We start from the raw sequence: 16317 nt of genomic DNA on the forward strand, positions 1-16317 counted from the left end.
CTTAACTGGGGAGCACCCTCCACTCTCCAGCTCCCTTTGCACTGTCCCTGGTTAATAAGAAACTAGCTGTGAGGAGGTATAAAGGCCCCAGGGCCACCAAAGGGCCGTCACTCCATACACCTCTACTGCCTTTTGAGAAGAGCAACTGGACCCAGGGCTGACGATGTCCCAGTTGGTGGAATGTGTCCCCAACTTCTCAGAGGGGAACAACCAGGAGGTGAGGCTCCTTTGGGGCTGGCAGGATGTGTGGGTGTTTTAGTCACAGGAAGGGAGTGAGTTTGGGGTGGGAGGAGGTTGCCTTTCCAGGATGGGCAGAGCCACAGCCTACTGCCCCCCTCCAAGGAGCCACCACAGTCAGCTCTGGAACGTTCCATGGATTTGGGGGGACTCTGGAGAACTGGCAAGTGGGTCTGGGGATTTTGGAATGCTTCTGGTGGGGGTCATGGATCCTGTGACCTCAGTGTTTCTATCTGACAGTGAAGTCCCTTGAATACAGAGGCAGAGGACAGAGTTATTTGAGGTCACAGGAAAGGTCATTCCCATATGTATTAACTCTTTCCTCACCCATGGAGCTTTGTGAAGTAGGCACTATTATCGGCCCTCTTACCTGATGGGGAAACTGAGGCCAGAGGGGTCCTTAGGATAGGCTTTGAAATCTGAGCCCAGCTCCTGACCTGGCAGGTTCTGCACTCGTCAGGGTTCCTTCCCATATTAGCTAACGGTCCCAACCCTGCTGTTCCCACTGGAAGGCTGTCACTCTGTTCACCCCCTCTGAGAGTCTGGGTGTGATAGCAGGCCAATTATTTTTCTGGGCCACCCTGAACCTGGGGTGGCCATAGTCACTACCACGGGGGCCTTCCTATTGTGCCTTGTGGGTTCTGGGACTGAAGCTTAGTTCTTTGGGGGATCCCTCAAACCTCCTTCTTGAGATCACACTTGGGTGTGGGGCTACAACCTCTCCAAGTAGGGACTGAGGGGCATGGTGTTGGGCCTCTATCTCCAGGTGATTGATGCCATTTCCCGAGCCATCTCCCAGACCCCAGGCTGTGTGCTACTGGATGTTGATGCTGGACCCTCCACCAACCGCACTGTCTATACTTTCGTGGGGCGGCCAGAGTGTGTGGTCGAGGGAGCTCTCAATGCTGCCCGCGTGGCCTCACAGCTCATCGACATGAGCAAGCACAAGGGTGAGGACTTGAGCTGGGCCAGGCCTCCCATGTCTCAGTTCCCAGGCTGAGCTTGTGCCACGGTATCCTGGGAGAGGGGCAGGCTCAGGGCATGGACATGGGTGTAAGTGCAACAGGTCTGTGGGCGGGCTTCTCCTTGGAGGCTCCCCTAGGACTACATGGTGTTCCCTATTTGCAGGAGTGGATTGGTGGAAAGGTGGGGAGATGGCCCTAGGACACAGGCTATGGAGATCAGCAACCTCCTAGAGTGGGGTTCAGTGAATCTACAGGGGCTCACTCATGCCAAGGTCTTGACTAGACAGAGGCCTCGGGGAGACAGAAGAGGACACGGTACTAGGAAGCAAACTTGTCAACTGCCTCAAAACCAAACACAACAGCAGGGGTGGGCAGGGTCAAAGGTTGGTGGACACACAGAGCTAGGCAAAAAGCCAAGGCCTCTGTCCATTCTCGGAGAGCGGTTTTCAGAGGTCACGGTAAGGAGGAGATAACAGGCTTGTCAAGGGTAGGAGGAGCCAGGCACAGTATTCTAGATGTGGTGTGGATTCTCTGCTGCCAGAGAAGGTAGAACTGGCTCATGATCATATACTTTCAGCCTGGCAAGGTCTCACTGAAGGCCTTTGCTTTGCGGGATGCTTTAAAAATTATTATAAAGGGCCAGCTTATGTAAGCCCTACTCCTTCTCCAGGGCTTTAAGGTCTTTCTATGCTAGGCATAGCAACAATTGTCCCCACGTTCTGTGGCATTCCTAATAGTCCAGCCTGGGAGGAACTGCTGCTGCCAACCACTTGAAGCTGGTGGTTTTCTGTGATCAGTGTGGATATCTGTAAGGGTGATGGCCTGCCCCGTTTCCTGCAGGAGAGCACCCTCGCATGGGTGCTCTGGATGTTTGCCCCTTCATCCCGGTGAGGGGCGTCAGCATGGACGAGTGTGTGCTCTGTGCTAAGGCCTTTGGCCAGCGGCTGGCAGAGGAGCTCAATGTACCAGGTGAGTGTCCTGGAAGGATCGACCAGGTTCTGGATTCCAGTCTCTTGACACCTTCTAAGGATGCAAATCATACCTAGAATTGAGGTACACACATTAATCCCAGTGCTCAGGAGGCGAGGCAGAGGCAGGCAGATCTCTGTGAGTTCAAGGCCAGCTTGCTCTACAATAGAGAGTTTCAGGACAGCCTGGGCTACATAGATCCTATCTCAATAAATTAATAAATATTAAAAAGGAACAAACAAAAACAAAAAGAATGCAGATCACTACCAAGAAAGGAAGGAAGGAAGGAAGGAAGGAAGGAAGGAAGGAAGGAAAGAAGGAAGGAAGGAAGGAAAAGGAAAGAAGGAAGGAAGGAAAAGAAAGTTCTGTGAGCAAGCCACCAGCCGCAGCTTCTTAGATCATGAAACAAACGCAGGCAGAAATCACAACCACAGCAGAGTGTGGATGCATGTCCCATCCTGCTTGTTGGGCAGTGGATATTTGTAGGCAGACTTTTCTGTGTCATCAGCCATCTCTGTCCCAGCAGCCTATAACCAAATAACCACACCGACTTGTTACTGTTATAAATGCTCGACTGATAACTTAGGCTTGTTACTATCTAGCCTTTACAGCTTAACCTACATTTCTTATCTGTGCTCTACCGCATGGCGGCACCCTTTTTCAGCATAGCGTGTTTGTCTCCATCTTGCTGGTGACTCCTTGTCACGCTACCCTTCTTCCCAGCACCTTCTCAGTTTGGCTCTCCCACCTAACCTCTTCCTGCCTAGCTATTGGCCAGTCAACCTTTTATTAAACCAATCAGAAGGCACCTTGACAGAGCTGCATCTTCACAGCATACAGAAAGGTTACTCCATAACAGACATTGTTTGACCACAGTTTAGCTTGCTGAGCCTGGAGACTAAAAAGTCCATGCCTTGTAAATAGAAAGAATTCGGGGCTGGAGAGATGGCTCACTGGTCTAAGCACCTGCCACTCAAACATGAGGACCAGAGTTCAGATTTCCAGAAACCTCCATACATGCAATGGGTGTGATGACCCACCTGTCATCCCGGCTGTGTAAGGCAGAGACAGGGAATTCTGGGTGTGATTGAGAGACCCACCTCCATGAACGACACTGAAGAAGAATGACCAACCCTGGGCCTCCCCAGGCATATGCACACATGTAATGAGCTCATACAAAGGCATAGGCTTGCATACACAAATGCATACCATATAGACATGAAAAATGAGGGGAAGATTTCATTTGGGGAATTAGATGAAGAAAATGATAGGAGACAAACTAGAAACAAACACAACATGGTGTTGTAGGGAGACACCAGGATAGACTGTCCATATGGCAGCATAGGGTGGGGGACACCAGGATATACTGTCCATATTGCAGCACAGGATGGGGAGACACCAGGATAGACCATTCATATGGCAGCACAGGGTGGGGAGACCCCAGGATAGATCGTCCATATGGCAGCACAGGGTGGGGCCCCACCAGGCCCTGTTGTTGCCATGAACACAAGCTGACATCTGAGACTAAGGCCCATGTGTATGGCAAGTTCTGCTTTTTCCTCCTATGAGGACAGGTTCACCACATGGTAAAAACACATTAAAAAAAAAAACAAAAAACGAGTATATCCATCATCACTTCCCACATATCCTACCCTAACCCCTATAAGCATGCCCTCTTCAGTGGCACTGGTTTTGCGTGGGTAGGAGGTCTATGCTATGCCATCTGCACCGCTGTACCCACTCCAAGAGTGTGGAGAAGGCGGGGGCTCCTCAGAGAGAACCAGCTAAGGAAGATCTACCTGCCTGGGCCCCTGTGGGACCGAGGATATACTGGATTCTGCCTGGCTAAGCATCTGACCACTTGGGTTCCTTTGCAGTGTACCTCTATGGTGAGGCAGCGCAGACACCCAGTCGGCAGACCCTGCCGGCTATCAGGGCTGGAGAGTATGAGGCCCTGCCTGAGAAGGTGCTGCCCCAATAGGTGCCTGGGTGTGAGAAGGTGGTCTCCCTGCCATTTTTCCCCCCTGGGGAGAGTGGGCAGGCCTGGGGCCCCTCCACCTCACCCCACGCGAATGTTCCTGCAGCTCAAACAGGCAGAGTGGGTGCCTGACTTCGGCCCTAGCTCCTTTGTCCCCAGTTGGGGCGCCACTGTCACAGGTGCGCGGAAATTCCTCATTGCATTCAACATCAACCTGCTCAGCACCAAAGAACAGGCCCATCGCATTGCTCTCAACCTGCGGGAGCAGGGCCGCGGGAAAGACCAGGTGGGTAGCCTCTGGCTTGCTGTCCTATGCCCCAGGGGTCTTCCTTGGAATCCCTGGGGAAACTGTTCCCTTAGTGTCACAGCCCTGGGGGGCGGGGCTCAGCCTCAGAGTTCAGTGTTTGAATCTGAGGATCCCCTTTAAAAATTGTATGTGTTTTGCCTGCATATGTGCCAGAAGAGGGGGTTGGGTCCCTTGGGACTGAAGTTAATGGTTAGAAGTCATCATGTAGGTGCCGGGAACCCAGGTCCTCTGGAAAAGCAGCAAGCGTTCTTAACCACTGAGCCATCTCTCTCCGGCAACCCCAGCTGCCCTTATTTTAACAGACTTTTCCACAGAAGCAGACAGGGTCAGGCTTCTGTGTTGACAACTGCTTCAGCCATCTGAGATGTCTTCACATCTCTCCAGTTGCTCTAAATATGCCTCCCCCTCCCCACAATGCCTCAGTAAAGCTTTATGTGTTGTGAAGGCTCCCCTGCCAGGTCTGCACAGAAACTGTCAGCTAGCTTGAGCATCACTTCTCAGAGTCCGATTCAGACACAGGTGACCTAGACATACATGGTGACAGGGAGTCATCTTCCCATCTGCCCCAGCCTCACATCTTGCTAGACAGTGAGGCTCCAGGAGCCCAGCTGCCTGCAGAATCAGCAGCCTGTAAGTACAACACAAAGCACAGGGACCCTCGAGTCCACTATGTCTGTTCCAAAGATGAGGTCAGAGTGTCTGCCTCTCTCAGATCATCAAAGAGATGATCAGAGTGACAAGCAGGTGAGGTATGGATGACAAGGGGAGTTGGGACTTTCCCTGGCTTCCCACAAAGGTGTCCCTAGGTCTCTCAGACATGGTTTGATCAAAGACCTGCACCAAACCTGGTCTCAGTTTTCATGTGGTGGGTGAGGTTTTGCCTCGTCTCTCTAGCCAGACCAAGGATGATCGAGCAAGGAAAGTCACAGTGCCGACCCAGCTATCGGGGGGGCCACCTCGCCTGACTCATCTGGCTAGGGAACACAAGCACAAGAGGCTCTCAGAGCTAGGCATGATGAAGGCTGGGCAGGGGCCATTCAGAGCCCAGATTCTTAGCCCAGGCTGGGGAATGCATCTCTTCATAGCCAGGACGTCTGAAAAAGGTTCAGGGCATCGGTTGGTACCTGGATGAGAAGAACCTGGCTCAGGTGTCCACAAACCTCCTGGACTTTGAGGTCACAGCTCTGCACACAGTCTACGAGGAGGCCTGCAGAGAGGCTCAGGTGGGTAGAGGAGCAGCTGCCCCCACCCTTCTCACACTGGGAAACCCCCAGCTGCTGACCTCACCGCCTCTGTCTCACAGGAGCTGAACCTCCCAGTGGTGGGCTCGCAGCTGGTGGGCCTGGTGCCTCTGAAGGCCTTGCTGGATGCCGCGGCTTTCTACTGCAACAGGGAGAAGTTGTTTGTTCTGGAGGAGGAGCACCGGATACGGCTGGTGGGCTGTGCTCCTTTTGGGAGTGAGATGCCAAGGGAGGCATGGGGGCTGTAGGCCTTCAGCTGCTCCAGGAGCAAGCTCATGCTTCCCGATGGGCCCACCCCAAATCCAATACCCTCTTCTTCCTTCAGTTCCTTTGTTTTATTGACATGTGTGTGTGTATATATGTGTATATTTCTAAGGGGCCATCCATCTTTTTTTTTTTATTTTTTTGAAATAGGGTCTCTCACTGGAACTCACCAAGCAGGCTAATCCTTCTGTCTTCACTTCCCCAGTACTGAAATTACAAGTAATGGGCTTACACCATGCCAGGATTTTTAATTAATTAATTATTAACCAATTAATTGATTTTGATAGGGGTCCTGGGGGCCTGACTCAAGGTTTTGTGCTTGCATGGCAAGCACTTTACTGAGCAAGCTCTGTGGCCAGCTCTTGACTCGTAGGTAGAAGATTTTCCACTTTCATGACCCTGTAGAACCTCATGAAGGGTTCCTCTGGAACTTGTACTACATAAACTCTATGTTCTCTGCCTTCTTAATTCCTGGGCTGGCTGCTTCTCTGAAGAGCCGTGTCTGCTGCCAGCCCCCCTCCCCCAGTCGGGTTCCTTACACCCCAGTAAAACACAGTCCACGGATTTGGGTAGATATGTCCCAGGCATCTCTCCCCTGGTCCCATCTACACATGAGTCTCTCTGAAAGCAGTTCTGCTTGTCTACAGCACATTTGCTCGTCTCGTTGGGCCCAGGATCTGCTCTGGGGGTGGCCGCATCTCCAGCGATATTGTTTTCCCATCCTTTCCTAGAGTATCCGTCCTTCCTTCCCTAGAGTACCCGTCCTTCCCTAGAGTACCCGTCCTTCACTGCTTGCTGATTCTGTGACCCTACTCTTAGGTGGCATCCTTTACCCACCCCCAGAACCACCTTTGGAGTGCACCCTGCTTGTGTCCTTCGAGTGTGTGTGTGTCCCTTTCTGCTTTCAGAAAGTGAAATGTGTTGTCCCCAGTGCATGGCTTCATAATGGGTCGAATGTTTTTGCTGAGATGAATTCGAATCTTAGATGGGATTGTTTTCACTGTATCCTGAATTTGGGTGAAACTCGGTTTCCCTCACATTTATGTGCAGAGGAATCAAGGTTGCCCCTGTTTGTAAGAATCTATTAGATTCTGAATTAGAATCTAATCCCAAGAAGAGGATTTAGTTGGCCCTTCCCATGGCCACCTAGGGTCTGTTGTGAGGGAAGGGCGGGCAACCCTTTCTTTGTCCTGTTTGCCCTGGGAGCATGGAGTGTTTCTGTCTGTATACCAACCTGTTAGGAAGTGAACTGGCAAGGTTCCTGGGAAGGGAGGGTGGAAAAAACTTGTTAAGGTGGCGCCAAGCTGAGCAGTGGGTGTGATGTCCTCTCTGCAGGTGGTGAACCGGCTGGGCCTGGATTCCCTGGCACCCTTCGACCCGAAGGAGAGGATCATTGAGTGAGGCCTCGCATCTGGGGGTGGCCGCATCTCCGGCGATATTGTTTTCCCATCCTTTCCTAGAGTATCCGTTTTCCCACTCTTCCACCCTGCCCGCTTCCTGCCCCTCCTTCCCTTGTTTTACCCCTTTCCCCCCTCTTCCACTTCCTCCTCATCTTCACATCTCTGATCACCAAATCTTAAACCAGGTGCCTGATCCTCCAACTTCTCTGCATGCTTCAGTACTGCCCCCTCCCGGCCCGCCTCCTGCTCTTCTCTCCAGCCTATCAGCTTGGGGCTGGGGGTAATGGGGTGTGTCTCCGCCTCTTTAAGCGGCTCCCATTGGTAGGTACCTGGTTCCAGCTAGTGGACCGGAGCAGAGCCTGATGGACAAGTCACTGCTCAATTTTGTTCGGGAGGTGGGCGCCCGCTCTGCTGCCCCAGGCGGCGGCTCTGTAGCAGCGGCTGTTGCAGCCATGGTGAGCACCTGAGATAACCCACCGAGGGCAGAGCCATAGATGGCAGGACCCAGGCGGGCGCGGGTTGATAGTGGGGGATTCTGGAGAGTGGGATTCAGGGGTGGGGGACCCTGCAGGGTGAGATTCCACACTTGATCTCCGTGAACTTGGGGTTCCCTGTTGGGCTCTGGCTTGGGGTGGCTAGGCCCCCCCGGGTAGCTCCCACAGCTTGCCCCTTACCAGGGTGCAGCCCTGGCCTCTATGGTGGGCCAGATGACCTACGGGCGGCGCCAGTTTGATCACCTGGACTCCACCATGCGGCGCCTGATCCCACCATTCCATGCGGCCTCTGCCCAGCTAATCCCATTGGTGGATGCTGATGCCCAGGCTTTTGCTGCCTGTCTGGTAAGCATGCTCAATGGCCAGGCTGGACTTGCTAGCCTTAGTAACCTGCAAATTTGGAGCCAGGGGCAGGACACTGGGAAGGTGGCACGATCTGCCAGTATTTTAGGAGCCCCTACTTTCAGCAACCTTGAGGGTCTAGGTCTGGAGAGCATGGACTTTGCCCCAGGAAAGGGAACTTAGGAGGGCAGGACCCCAGAATGGGGTGCCCCGGGGTGGGGATCCTGGAAGGATACTAGCTGGTAACATTGAAGATAACAGCAGACATGTCTCAGATTGGCCAGCCAGGATCTTGGCTTCCAGGCCAGAGATATGTGAGATCTGGACTCCAGATTCTAGAGACCTGCAGGAAGGAAGCCTCTTGCCTGTAAGTCATCTGGGCCATCCTGGAGGTCAGCACTATACCCGGATGAGGGGCAAACTGCCGGGGCAGCCCCCTGTCCTGACCTCTTTAGCAGGCTAGAGCTCTGAGGTCATAGAAACCTTGACAGAAGAAGCATGAAGATTAAGGACTAGAAAGAACCCCTCAGCCACAACATAACAGGTGCCACCAGGAGAGTTCGGAGGTGGAAAACCCATCTTGAAAAATAATTACAGACTGTGGGCAGATGAGCGGATATAGCAAGGATGCAGGGCCAGACTCTGAACAGATGAAAGAAATGATTAGAAGTGAGAGATACACACAGAGAGAAATAAAGAGAGATATACAAAGACAGAGAGACAGGGATACACACACGGAGACAGAGAGACAGGGATACACACAGAGACAGAGAGGCAGGGGTACATGGGGACAGAGAGACAGGGATATATACGGAGACAGGAATATACACATGGAGACAGAGAGACAGGGATATACATGGAGACAGAGAGACAGAGATATATACCAAGACAGAGGGACAACAGGGATGTACATGGAGACAGAGAGACAGGGATACACACAGAGACAGAGAGGCAGGGGTACACATGGAGACAGAGAGACTGGTTGAGATCTGGGTGAATACACCAACACTAGTGTGCATACGACCTACCCAGCTTTCTCTTGCCCTGTCCCATCCTGCAAGATTGGAGGGTGTTATGGAAAGCTGAGACCTGCAGCACTCACCACACACCCAAACGCTACCTGTGACCATTCAGGAAAAAGGCCAGGTCTACAGATGGCCAGGGACAAGGGATGCGGCACCGTGGTGGAAAAGGCCTTAGAGCTTCCAATGTCAGCGCCGCCCTTGTGTGTTTAGACTGTGTACGGTAAAGTCGTTCACACCATCAGAACTTGGTACTGTAGGGAGGAAGACTGGAAGAATCCAGGAGCCTTTAAAGGTCCCCAGAGAACGCCACTCACCTGTCTTCTCCAGGTGGCTGTGGGGACCTATGACACCCAGACCCAGGCACCAAGTGCTGGAGACCACAGATACCAACAGAAACATCATCCCCACAGAAGGTGTCCCTGCCTGTGGCCTGTAGCATATGATGCGCTTCCGTAGGAAATGCCCATGCTAGAGGTCATGGATAAGCAGTGCCCATGCTGCCCTTGCTGCCACATCCCAGGACACAGTCCTCACTGCTATCCCAGCATGGCCAGGGGACACAGCCAGTTCTTCGTGGCCACTCACCATGTGTGTTTTGGTCTTTTTTTTTCCCTATAGGAGGCAATAAAGCTGCCCAAGAACACAGCCGAAGAAAGGGACAGGTGAGCACGGTATTGGCCAGGTGGGCCTGCTGGACCCTCTGGGCCATGGGTCTCAGTGTCTGGGGGTGGGGTTGGCACAGGTGCACCATGGGTAGTGAGTAATGATCATTTTGTCACTCCTGAGTTGGTGTGCTCAGCCTTTGGGAAGGGACCATGATGGTTGGGGTCAGAATGCACTCAGCCCCTAACTCACGTATCGCCGCCTGGGTTCTAGGCGGGCCTGTGCTCTGCAGGAGGGGCTGAGACAGGCGGTTGCTGTGCCACTGAAGCTGGCAGAGACTGTGTCCCAGCTGTGGCCAGTGCTGAAGGAGCTGGCCCTATGTGGGAACCTGGCCTGCTTGTCTGACCTGCAGGTATGAGGGTTCCAGGATGTCAGAGCAACTCAGGGTGGTATCCACATTCTTGTTCAATGTTGTTCCACAGTTAACAGCAACTTGGGTATCTTCAGAGCTTACATACGGGGAGATACGGGGAGATACCTGAGCCAGCCTGTGGAAGTGGACATCACTCATCCTGTATGGGGGATGGGACAAAGCAGAGGCATGACCTATGGCCCCTACAGCTAACCCAGGAACCCTACAGTATGCAGTGTATTTCAGAGTATGGCCTGGAGGCCCCAGCGAACTGATCCTCTCTACTGGGAGTGGCTCTAGTTTGCAGGCAGATAACTGCTGAGGGCAGGTTCAGAGGGATCCACAGCCTCTAAAGTATACCTTCATAGCCTCCTCAGGCCTCCAGGAGCTGCATCTTCAAATTAGTAGTGGGTTCCTTTTCTCAGTTTAGGTCTCAGACCAACATGGCCATGGTAGCCGATCTCTGGGTAGGGTCAGGCTTAGTGGTTGAAGAATGCAGTTCCCTGCATGAAGCCCGTGCCTGTCAACCCATAGGATGGGTCAGCTTGCTCAGTCTCAACAGGAGGGTTGTTGATATTTTCAAGAGGCAAAGAGGCATTGTGGGTCCAGAACCATCCCCATTCACCGGTGTCTCTTCAGGTGGCAGCCAAAGCCTTGGAGACAGGCGTGTTTGGTGCATACTTCAATGTGCTCATCAACCTGAAGGACATGACTGATGATGCATTTAAAGAGAAGGTGGGCAGGGGCAAGACTTGATGCCAGGCCCCACCCATGGACCTGCAATGTCTGCCGTGGGCAGGGATGACTCTTGCTGTCTCTCCTGAAGCCATTGGTACAGGGTGATCAGGTGTCTGCGGGCATACATTGACATCCCTCTTCCCATGGGTCCAGACCTGACTAGGAGATGAAAAGTTGCTAAATAGTACCCCAGTGCCCATACCACCTACCCTGCTCTTATAGTAGAATTGAAGGCTTGACAATTCCAGGCTGGGGACCCCCAAGCACCAACACCCCAGGCACTGGAAAAATAATGGCTTTAAACAATGAACCCAATCTCAGCATTTATAACAGCTGCATGGCAATTTTATTGTATTATTGAGGTAAAAATCACAGAACATACAAATTCCTATATTAAAACATAGAATTTGGTAGGATTTTTGCACGTTCTCAGTATTGTATAGCCATCATTCTAGCAAGTTCCAGGACATTTTTATTGCTTCAAAGGAACCCTCTGTCAATTAGCAGACACACTGTTCCATACCCTAGCTCTGACAGCCGTTCTTAAGCATCTGTCTCCTAGATATTTGTGACAACTTTGAAAAAGCTTTTTATTTTTATTTTTTATTTTTTTTTGTTTTTTATTTTTTTATTTTTTTTGGTTTTTCGAGATAGGGTTTCTCTGTGGCTTTGGAGCCTGTCCTGGAACTAGCTCTGTAGACCAGGCTGGAATTGAACTCACAGAGATCCGCCTGCCTCTGCCTCCCGAGTGCTGGGATTAAAGGCGTGCGCCACCATCGCCCGGCTGAAAAAGCTTTTTTTAAGGGCTCAGTTCTTAAGTAGAATGCTAGCAATTGGGCATCTTTGGGGTCTAGCCCCTCCCTGACCAACTTTAGATAATATGACCTCTGTGAGTGAGCCCTCTGGGTCTTACGGATACAGCTGTCCCCTCAGCAGTCTGGGCAGAAGTAGAAGAAACGGGATGGGAGTCTGTGGAGGGTCAGTGGGTATGGCTGTCCCCAAAACTTCTACCCACACTGATACATCTAGGAGTGGCTGTTCAAGATGACCCTAGTCACTATGAGGTGGGTATGCCATGGGGAAGTGGCAGTAGGAGCCTGGGATTTTTCTGTTAGGAGCAGCAGGTCACAGCAAGCATGGAGGGGGTAGGGTGACATATCTCTCTATGTCTGTCAGATGCGCCATCGAATCTCCAGCCTTCTGCAGGAAGCCAAGACCCAGGCTGCACTCGTGTTGGATAGCCTAGAAGCACGGAGGGAATAAAGAGATGCCCCCCTCCCCCCGCGCCACAAATGGTCCAACTTCCAGGGGTCTTTACCTATCCTAAGTGACCCAAGCCTCCTTGGAGGGAAGATTCAGCCATGACGTCAGCAGTGTCAGGTTGGGGCTCTACACACAACTGTCTGTGTAGGATGCTGTAGATGCAACGGAGGTGGTTTGGGGTAGGGAGTAGGGTCTGATTGGCGGTGGTCTACTGCAGGCATTTAGCCTGATACCCTCTGTTATCTGTGGCTTCTAGTAAATTCTGAACACAAACCTGCCTGGTATGCTTGGGTTTGGGGGCAAGGCAAGGCTGAGACTGGAATCAGGAGCAGGACCAGGGGACTCCTTCATTTGTGAGTAATGAAGCCCCAGCTCCAGATTCCCAGATGGAGTGTTTATGGGGATGCTGCCAGCTCTAGGATGCTCTGAGCACTGAACTCATTGCCATTGTCTTAGTTAGGATCACCATGGCTATGACAAAACACCATGACCAAAAAGCAGCCTGGGGAGGAGAGGGTTTGTTTGACTGATACTTCCACATCACTGTTCATCATCAAAGGAAGTTGGGACAGGAACTCAAGCAGGGCAGGAACCTGGAGGCAGGAGCTGATGCAGAAGCCATGGAAGGGAGCTGCTTACCTTCCTCCATCAATCACTATTTAAGAAAATGTCCTACAGTCGGATCTTATGGAAGCATTTTCTCAATTGAGGTTCTTTCCTCTCTGGTGACTCTAGTTTGTGTCAGGTTGACATAAGAGCAGCCAGCACAGCCATGTAGCAAGGGGCAGAGACTGTAGTGCTCCAAGCCCTCACACTGGGGAAAGTCTGGCTCCTGAGGGCTGTGAGGACATTCTCTCCCTTCACTGGACAGTCTGCTCCTAGCTTCCATGTCACCATCACAGGGGCTCCCCCCCCATCCTCCATCCTCAGATGTTCCGTGGTTCGCTTCTTGTCTCTATTCTCCATTACTAATAAAAAAAACCCTCACCCCAATGACTTTCAGATGAGCCACTCGATGAGAAAGTCTCCCAAGTATGGTTGTAGTTATCAACACAGCACTTAAAAAGAAAACAGCTTGGTACATTCTTCTTAAGTGAGGCAGAAAATCTAAATGCCTTTTAGGACAGATTTGCTATCTGAAAATTTAAGTTACTTGTTTCTGGGAAGAGTCATCAACCAGGGGAAACAACATGAACAGACGGTTCACATGTGTTGCTGGCAAAGGGGTGGAATCCTTCAGTACGGGAAGTTCTACAAATTAGGCTGAACCTAACAAGGTGCTTGTGTGTGGGGGGGTGGTTAGCCCAGTTCCAGTGAGGGGTCCTGGCCAACTGGTGTATAACAAATGCCTGTGCTCCTGTCCAAGACAGAACAAGGATGACTCTGGGGTTTTGCCCCTTGCTGCCCCCAAAGAGCATTTGGAGGTATATTGGTATATTGCTCTATCCCATGGGATCTTTCATGGCTGTCTGAGCTGCTAGTCTCAAATGCGTGTCCTACCCAGGGTTGGGGCTGTCTTGGGGAGGGGCAATCAGGTGATGATTCTCTATTCTTTCCCTGATATCCAAGTACATTGAGGACAGAGAACTTGATCCCATCCAGTTCCAAGGCCCAGGCTTTGCACTTCATACCGAGGAGACACACAACAGTGGCCCAGAAGACTTACTTCTCCAGGGTACAGCTTCCTTTAGCCCTTTCTCAGGCAAAGAAGAGATTCTGCTAGGTCTCCTAGACTTAGGGCCCTAACCCTAGCCATATCCCCAGCACTGTAACCCAGAGAGGCTGCAGGACAGCAGAGAGGGTTGGGTTGACACTCTGCCTTCCAGCACGTGTGTTCTGGGGGTGCATAGGCGGAGGAGTTGGGTGTGTTATCATTTTCATGAAGAGGCATCCTGCTTAGTTTGTCGACAACCAAGAGTTACCCGAGTCAGGGAATCTTAACTGAGGAACGCCGAGATCTGACTGCCCTGTGGCCGTGTCTGTGGGGAATTGCTTGATTGTTGGTTGATGTGTGAGAAGGCCATGACCACTGTGGGCAGTGCCACCTCTATGCAGGTGGTCCTGGGTTGTATAAGAATGCTGGCTGGGTATGAGCCAGGGGGAGTGAGCCCTCTATGGTTTCTGCTTGAGCTCCTGCTACAACCTCCCTCAATGATGGATTGTGACATCAAAATATAAGTCAAACATACTCTTCCCTTCCCAAATTGCTTTTTGTTGGTTATTCAGCATAGGAAGAAAACTAACTAGAACAATGGCTGTGACGGACCCAAAGCAGGGTGGGAAATGGGCTGTTCCCACCATGGTGGAGAGAAGCCTAGTATGGTATAGCCTTGTATAGTATGAAATAGGATTCTGTCTTGAACCACCCCCCCCCCCAAATAATAATAAAAAATAAGAAGAGTGTGACGCTATGTTGGTAAAGGGTTATTTGCGAAGGGACTGTGGTATGGGCACATTGGGTAGGGGTGTTGGTGAGGGGGCTTTGTAGCATTTATTGGTTTGGGGTGACTGTTGAAGGGACACTAGTGAATGGAACCTGTGGTGGTTTGAAAGAAAATGGCTCCCAAAGGGACTGGTACTGTAGGAGGTGTGGCTTTGTTGGAGTGGGTATGGCCTTATTGGAGAAAGTGTGTCACTGTGGAGGTGGGCTTTGGGGTCTCATATATGCTCAAGTCATCCCAGTGTCTTAGTTCACTTCCTGTTGCCTGCTGATTAAGATGGAGGACTCTCAGCTCCAGCACCATGTCTGCTTGCATGCCGCCATGTCCTACCATGATAAATGGAGTAAACTTCTGAAACTGTGAGTTGCCACCCCAGTTAAATGTTTTTCTTTATAAGAGTTGTTGTGGTCATGGTGTCTCTCCAAAGCAACGGAAACCCTAACTAAAACAGAACCCTTTCCAATATCATTAGTGTGTGAAAGTCCCTTCTGTGAGATTGGCTTTCATACCATCCTGGGTCCGAAGCTGTAGGAATTGGTGTCACAGTGAAGGGTGTTCCTTTCCTCTGAGAGGCCCTGGTTATAGTCCTGTGGTCTATACTCTGGAGGGTGGAGGGGTCCTCCATGTCATCCCACATTCCCAGCTTGTGGGATTGCTAATGAAATGTATAAGGGTCTTGGGTGAACACTCTGATTGTGGGGACTTATTTGTAGGGCTTATTGCTAGGACTTTGTGTGATTCTTTGTAGGGAGACAGAGTTAGGGTTAGGGCGTTTCTGCTGCAGGCCATGTGGCCAGATGGCACCGGTGGAGTGTCAATGACATGACGTTAGAGAGTGTGAGTTACAGCAGGGATGCTTATGTCTAAATGCATGTGTTGACTTCCAAAGGCCTGTACTTCAGAGTATGGCCCAACATGGAGAAAAGGTCTTTGTAAATGTCACCCATTGCAAAGAGAAGAAGTTTTTCTGGAATATGGAGGGCCCTGGTCTGCTAAGATTAGCAGCCTTTTTTTTTTTTTTTTTAAAGGGCAATCTGGAGTAAAGCAGACAGCTGGGAGACAGTGGCAGTTCCTCAGCAGCTGAAGACTGTGAAGCAGCTGCCTGAGGAGGACATTGCCAAGTTTTGGCAGTACCACAACTGAGATCCATTTCTTACAAAGCCTAAGTTATTAGGAAACACTAAGATGTAGCCAAGCACACTAGTGAGAGTCATGTGATTATAAACATTTCTTAAAGCAAGCGGTTTAAGTATATACAAAGCCTAAGTGTTCAGCAAATGAAAAATAAGGTACTTAGTGAAGATAAACCGAAAGAAATGGGAAGGGTCCACCAAACGCACAAAAATGCAAAAAAGGGAGATAACCCTGACTGCCCTCCCAGAGAGAGATGTTCACTGCACATCCAGGAATGCAGCAGGATATGGCTGCTTTTCATATCGATAAACAAATAAGTTCAAAGACGCCAAGTCCTTTTCCTTAGGCAGGAGCAGGCAAACTTATCAGAGGACACTAGATGTCAGTATGGCTGTGAGCAGGAAAAAGGCTGCAGAGTGAGCCAGAATGGGAGAGGTTGGAGAGAGGGAGATGCCAAGATTCCACCAATGCAGCCCACTTTTGAAGTGGAATTCGTGGCTGTTG

At 51.1% G+C, this 16317-nt stretch overlaps 1 protein-coding gene across 1 annotated transcript; it reads left to right on the top strand.

Annotated features, from left to right (window-relative positions):
- Positions 1-114: 114 nt before the first annotated feature.
- On the top strand, positions 115-12748 carry Ftcd (formimidoyltransferase cyclodeaminase). Its single transcript, XM_005360231.2, has 14 exons — positions 115-217; positions 1004-1187; positions 2043-2171; positions 4049-4137; positions 4256-4435; positions 5542-5679; positions 5760-5891; positions 7297-7358; positions 7687-7816; positions 8039-8200; positions 9841-9884; positions 10099-10237; positions 10877-10972; positions 12152-12748. The coding sequence occupies exons 1-14, from the start codon at positions 164-166 to the stop codon at positions 12236-12238; spliced, it is 1626 nt and encodes a 541-aa protein (XP_005360288.1). The 5' UTR covers positions 115-163; the 3' UTR covers positions 12239-12748.
- The last annotated feature ends 3569 nt before the right edge of the window (positions 12749-16317 follow it).

This window comes from Microtus ochrogaster, linkage group LG2 (assembly GCF_000317375.1).
Source record: "Microtus ochrogaster isolate Prairie Vole_2 linkage group LG2, MicOch1.0, whole genome shotgun sequence".
Classification (NCBI taxonomy): Eukaryota; Metazoa; Chordata; class Mammalia; order Rodentia; family Cricetidae; genus Microtus; species Microtus ochrogaster.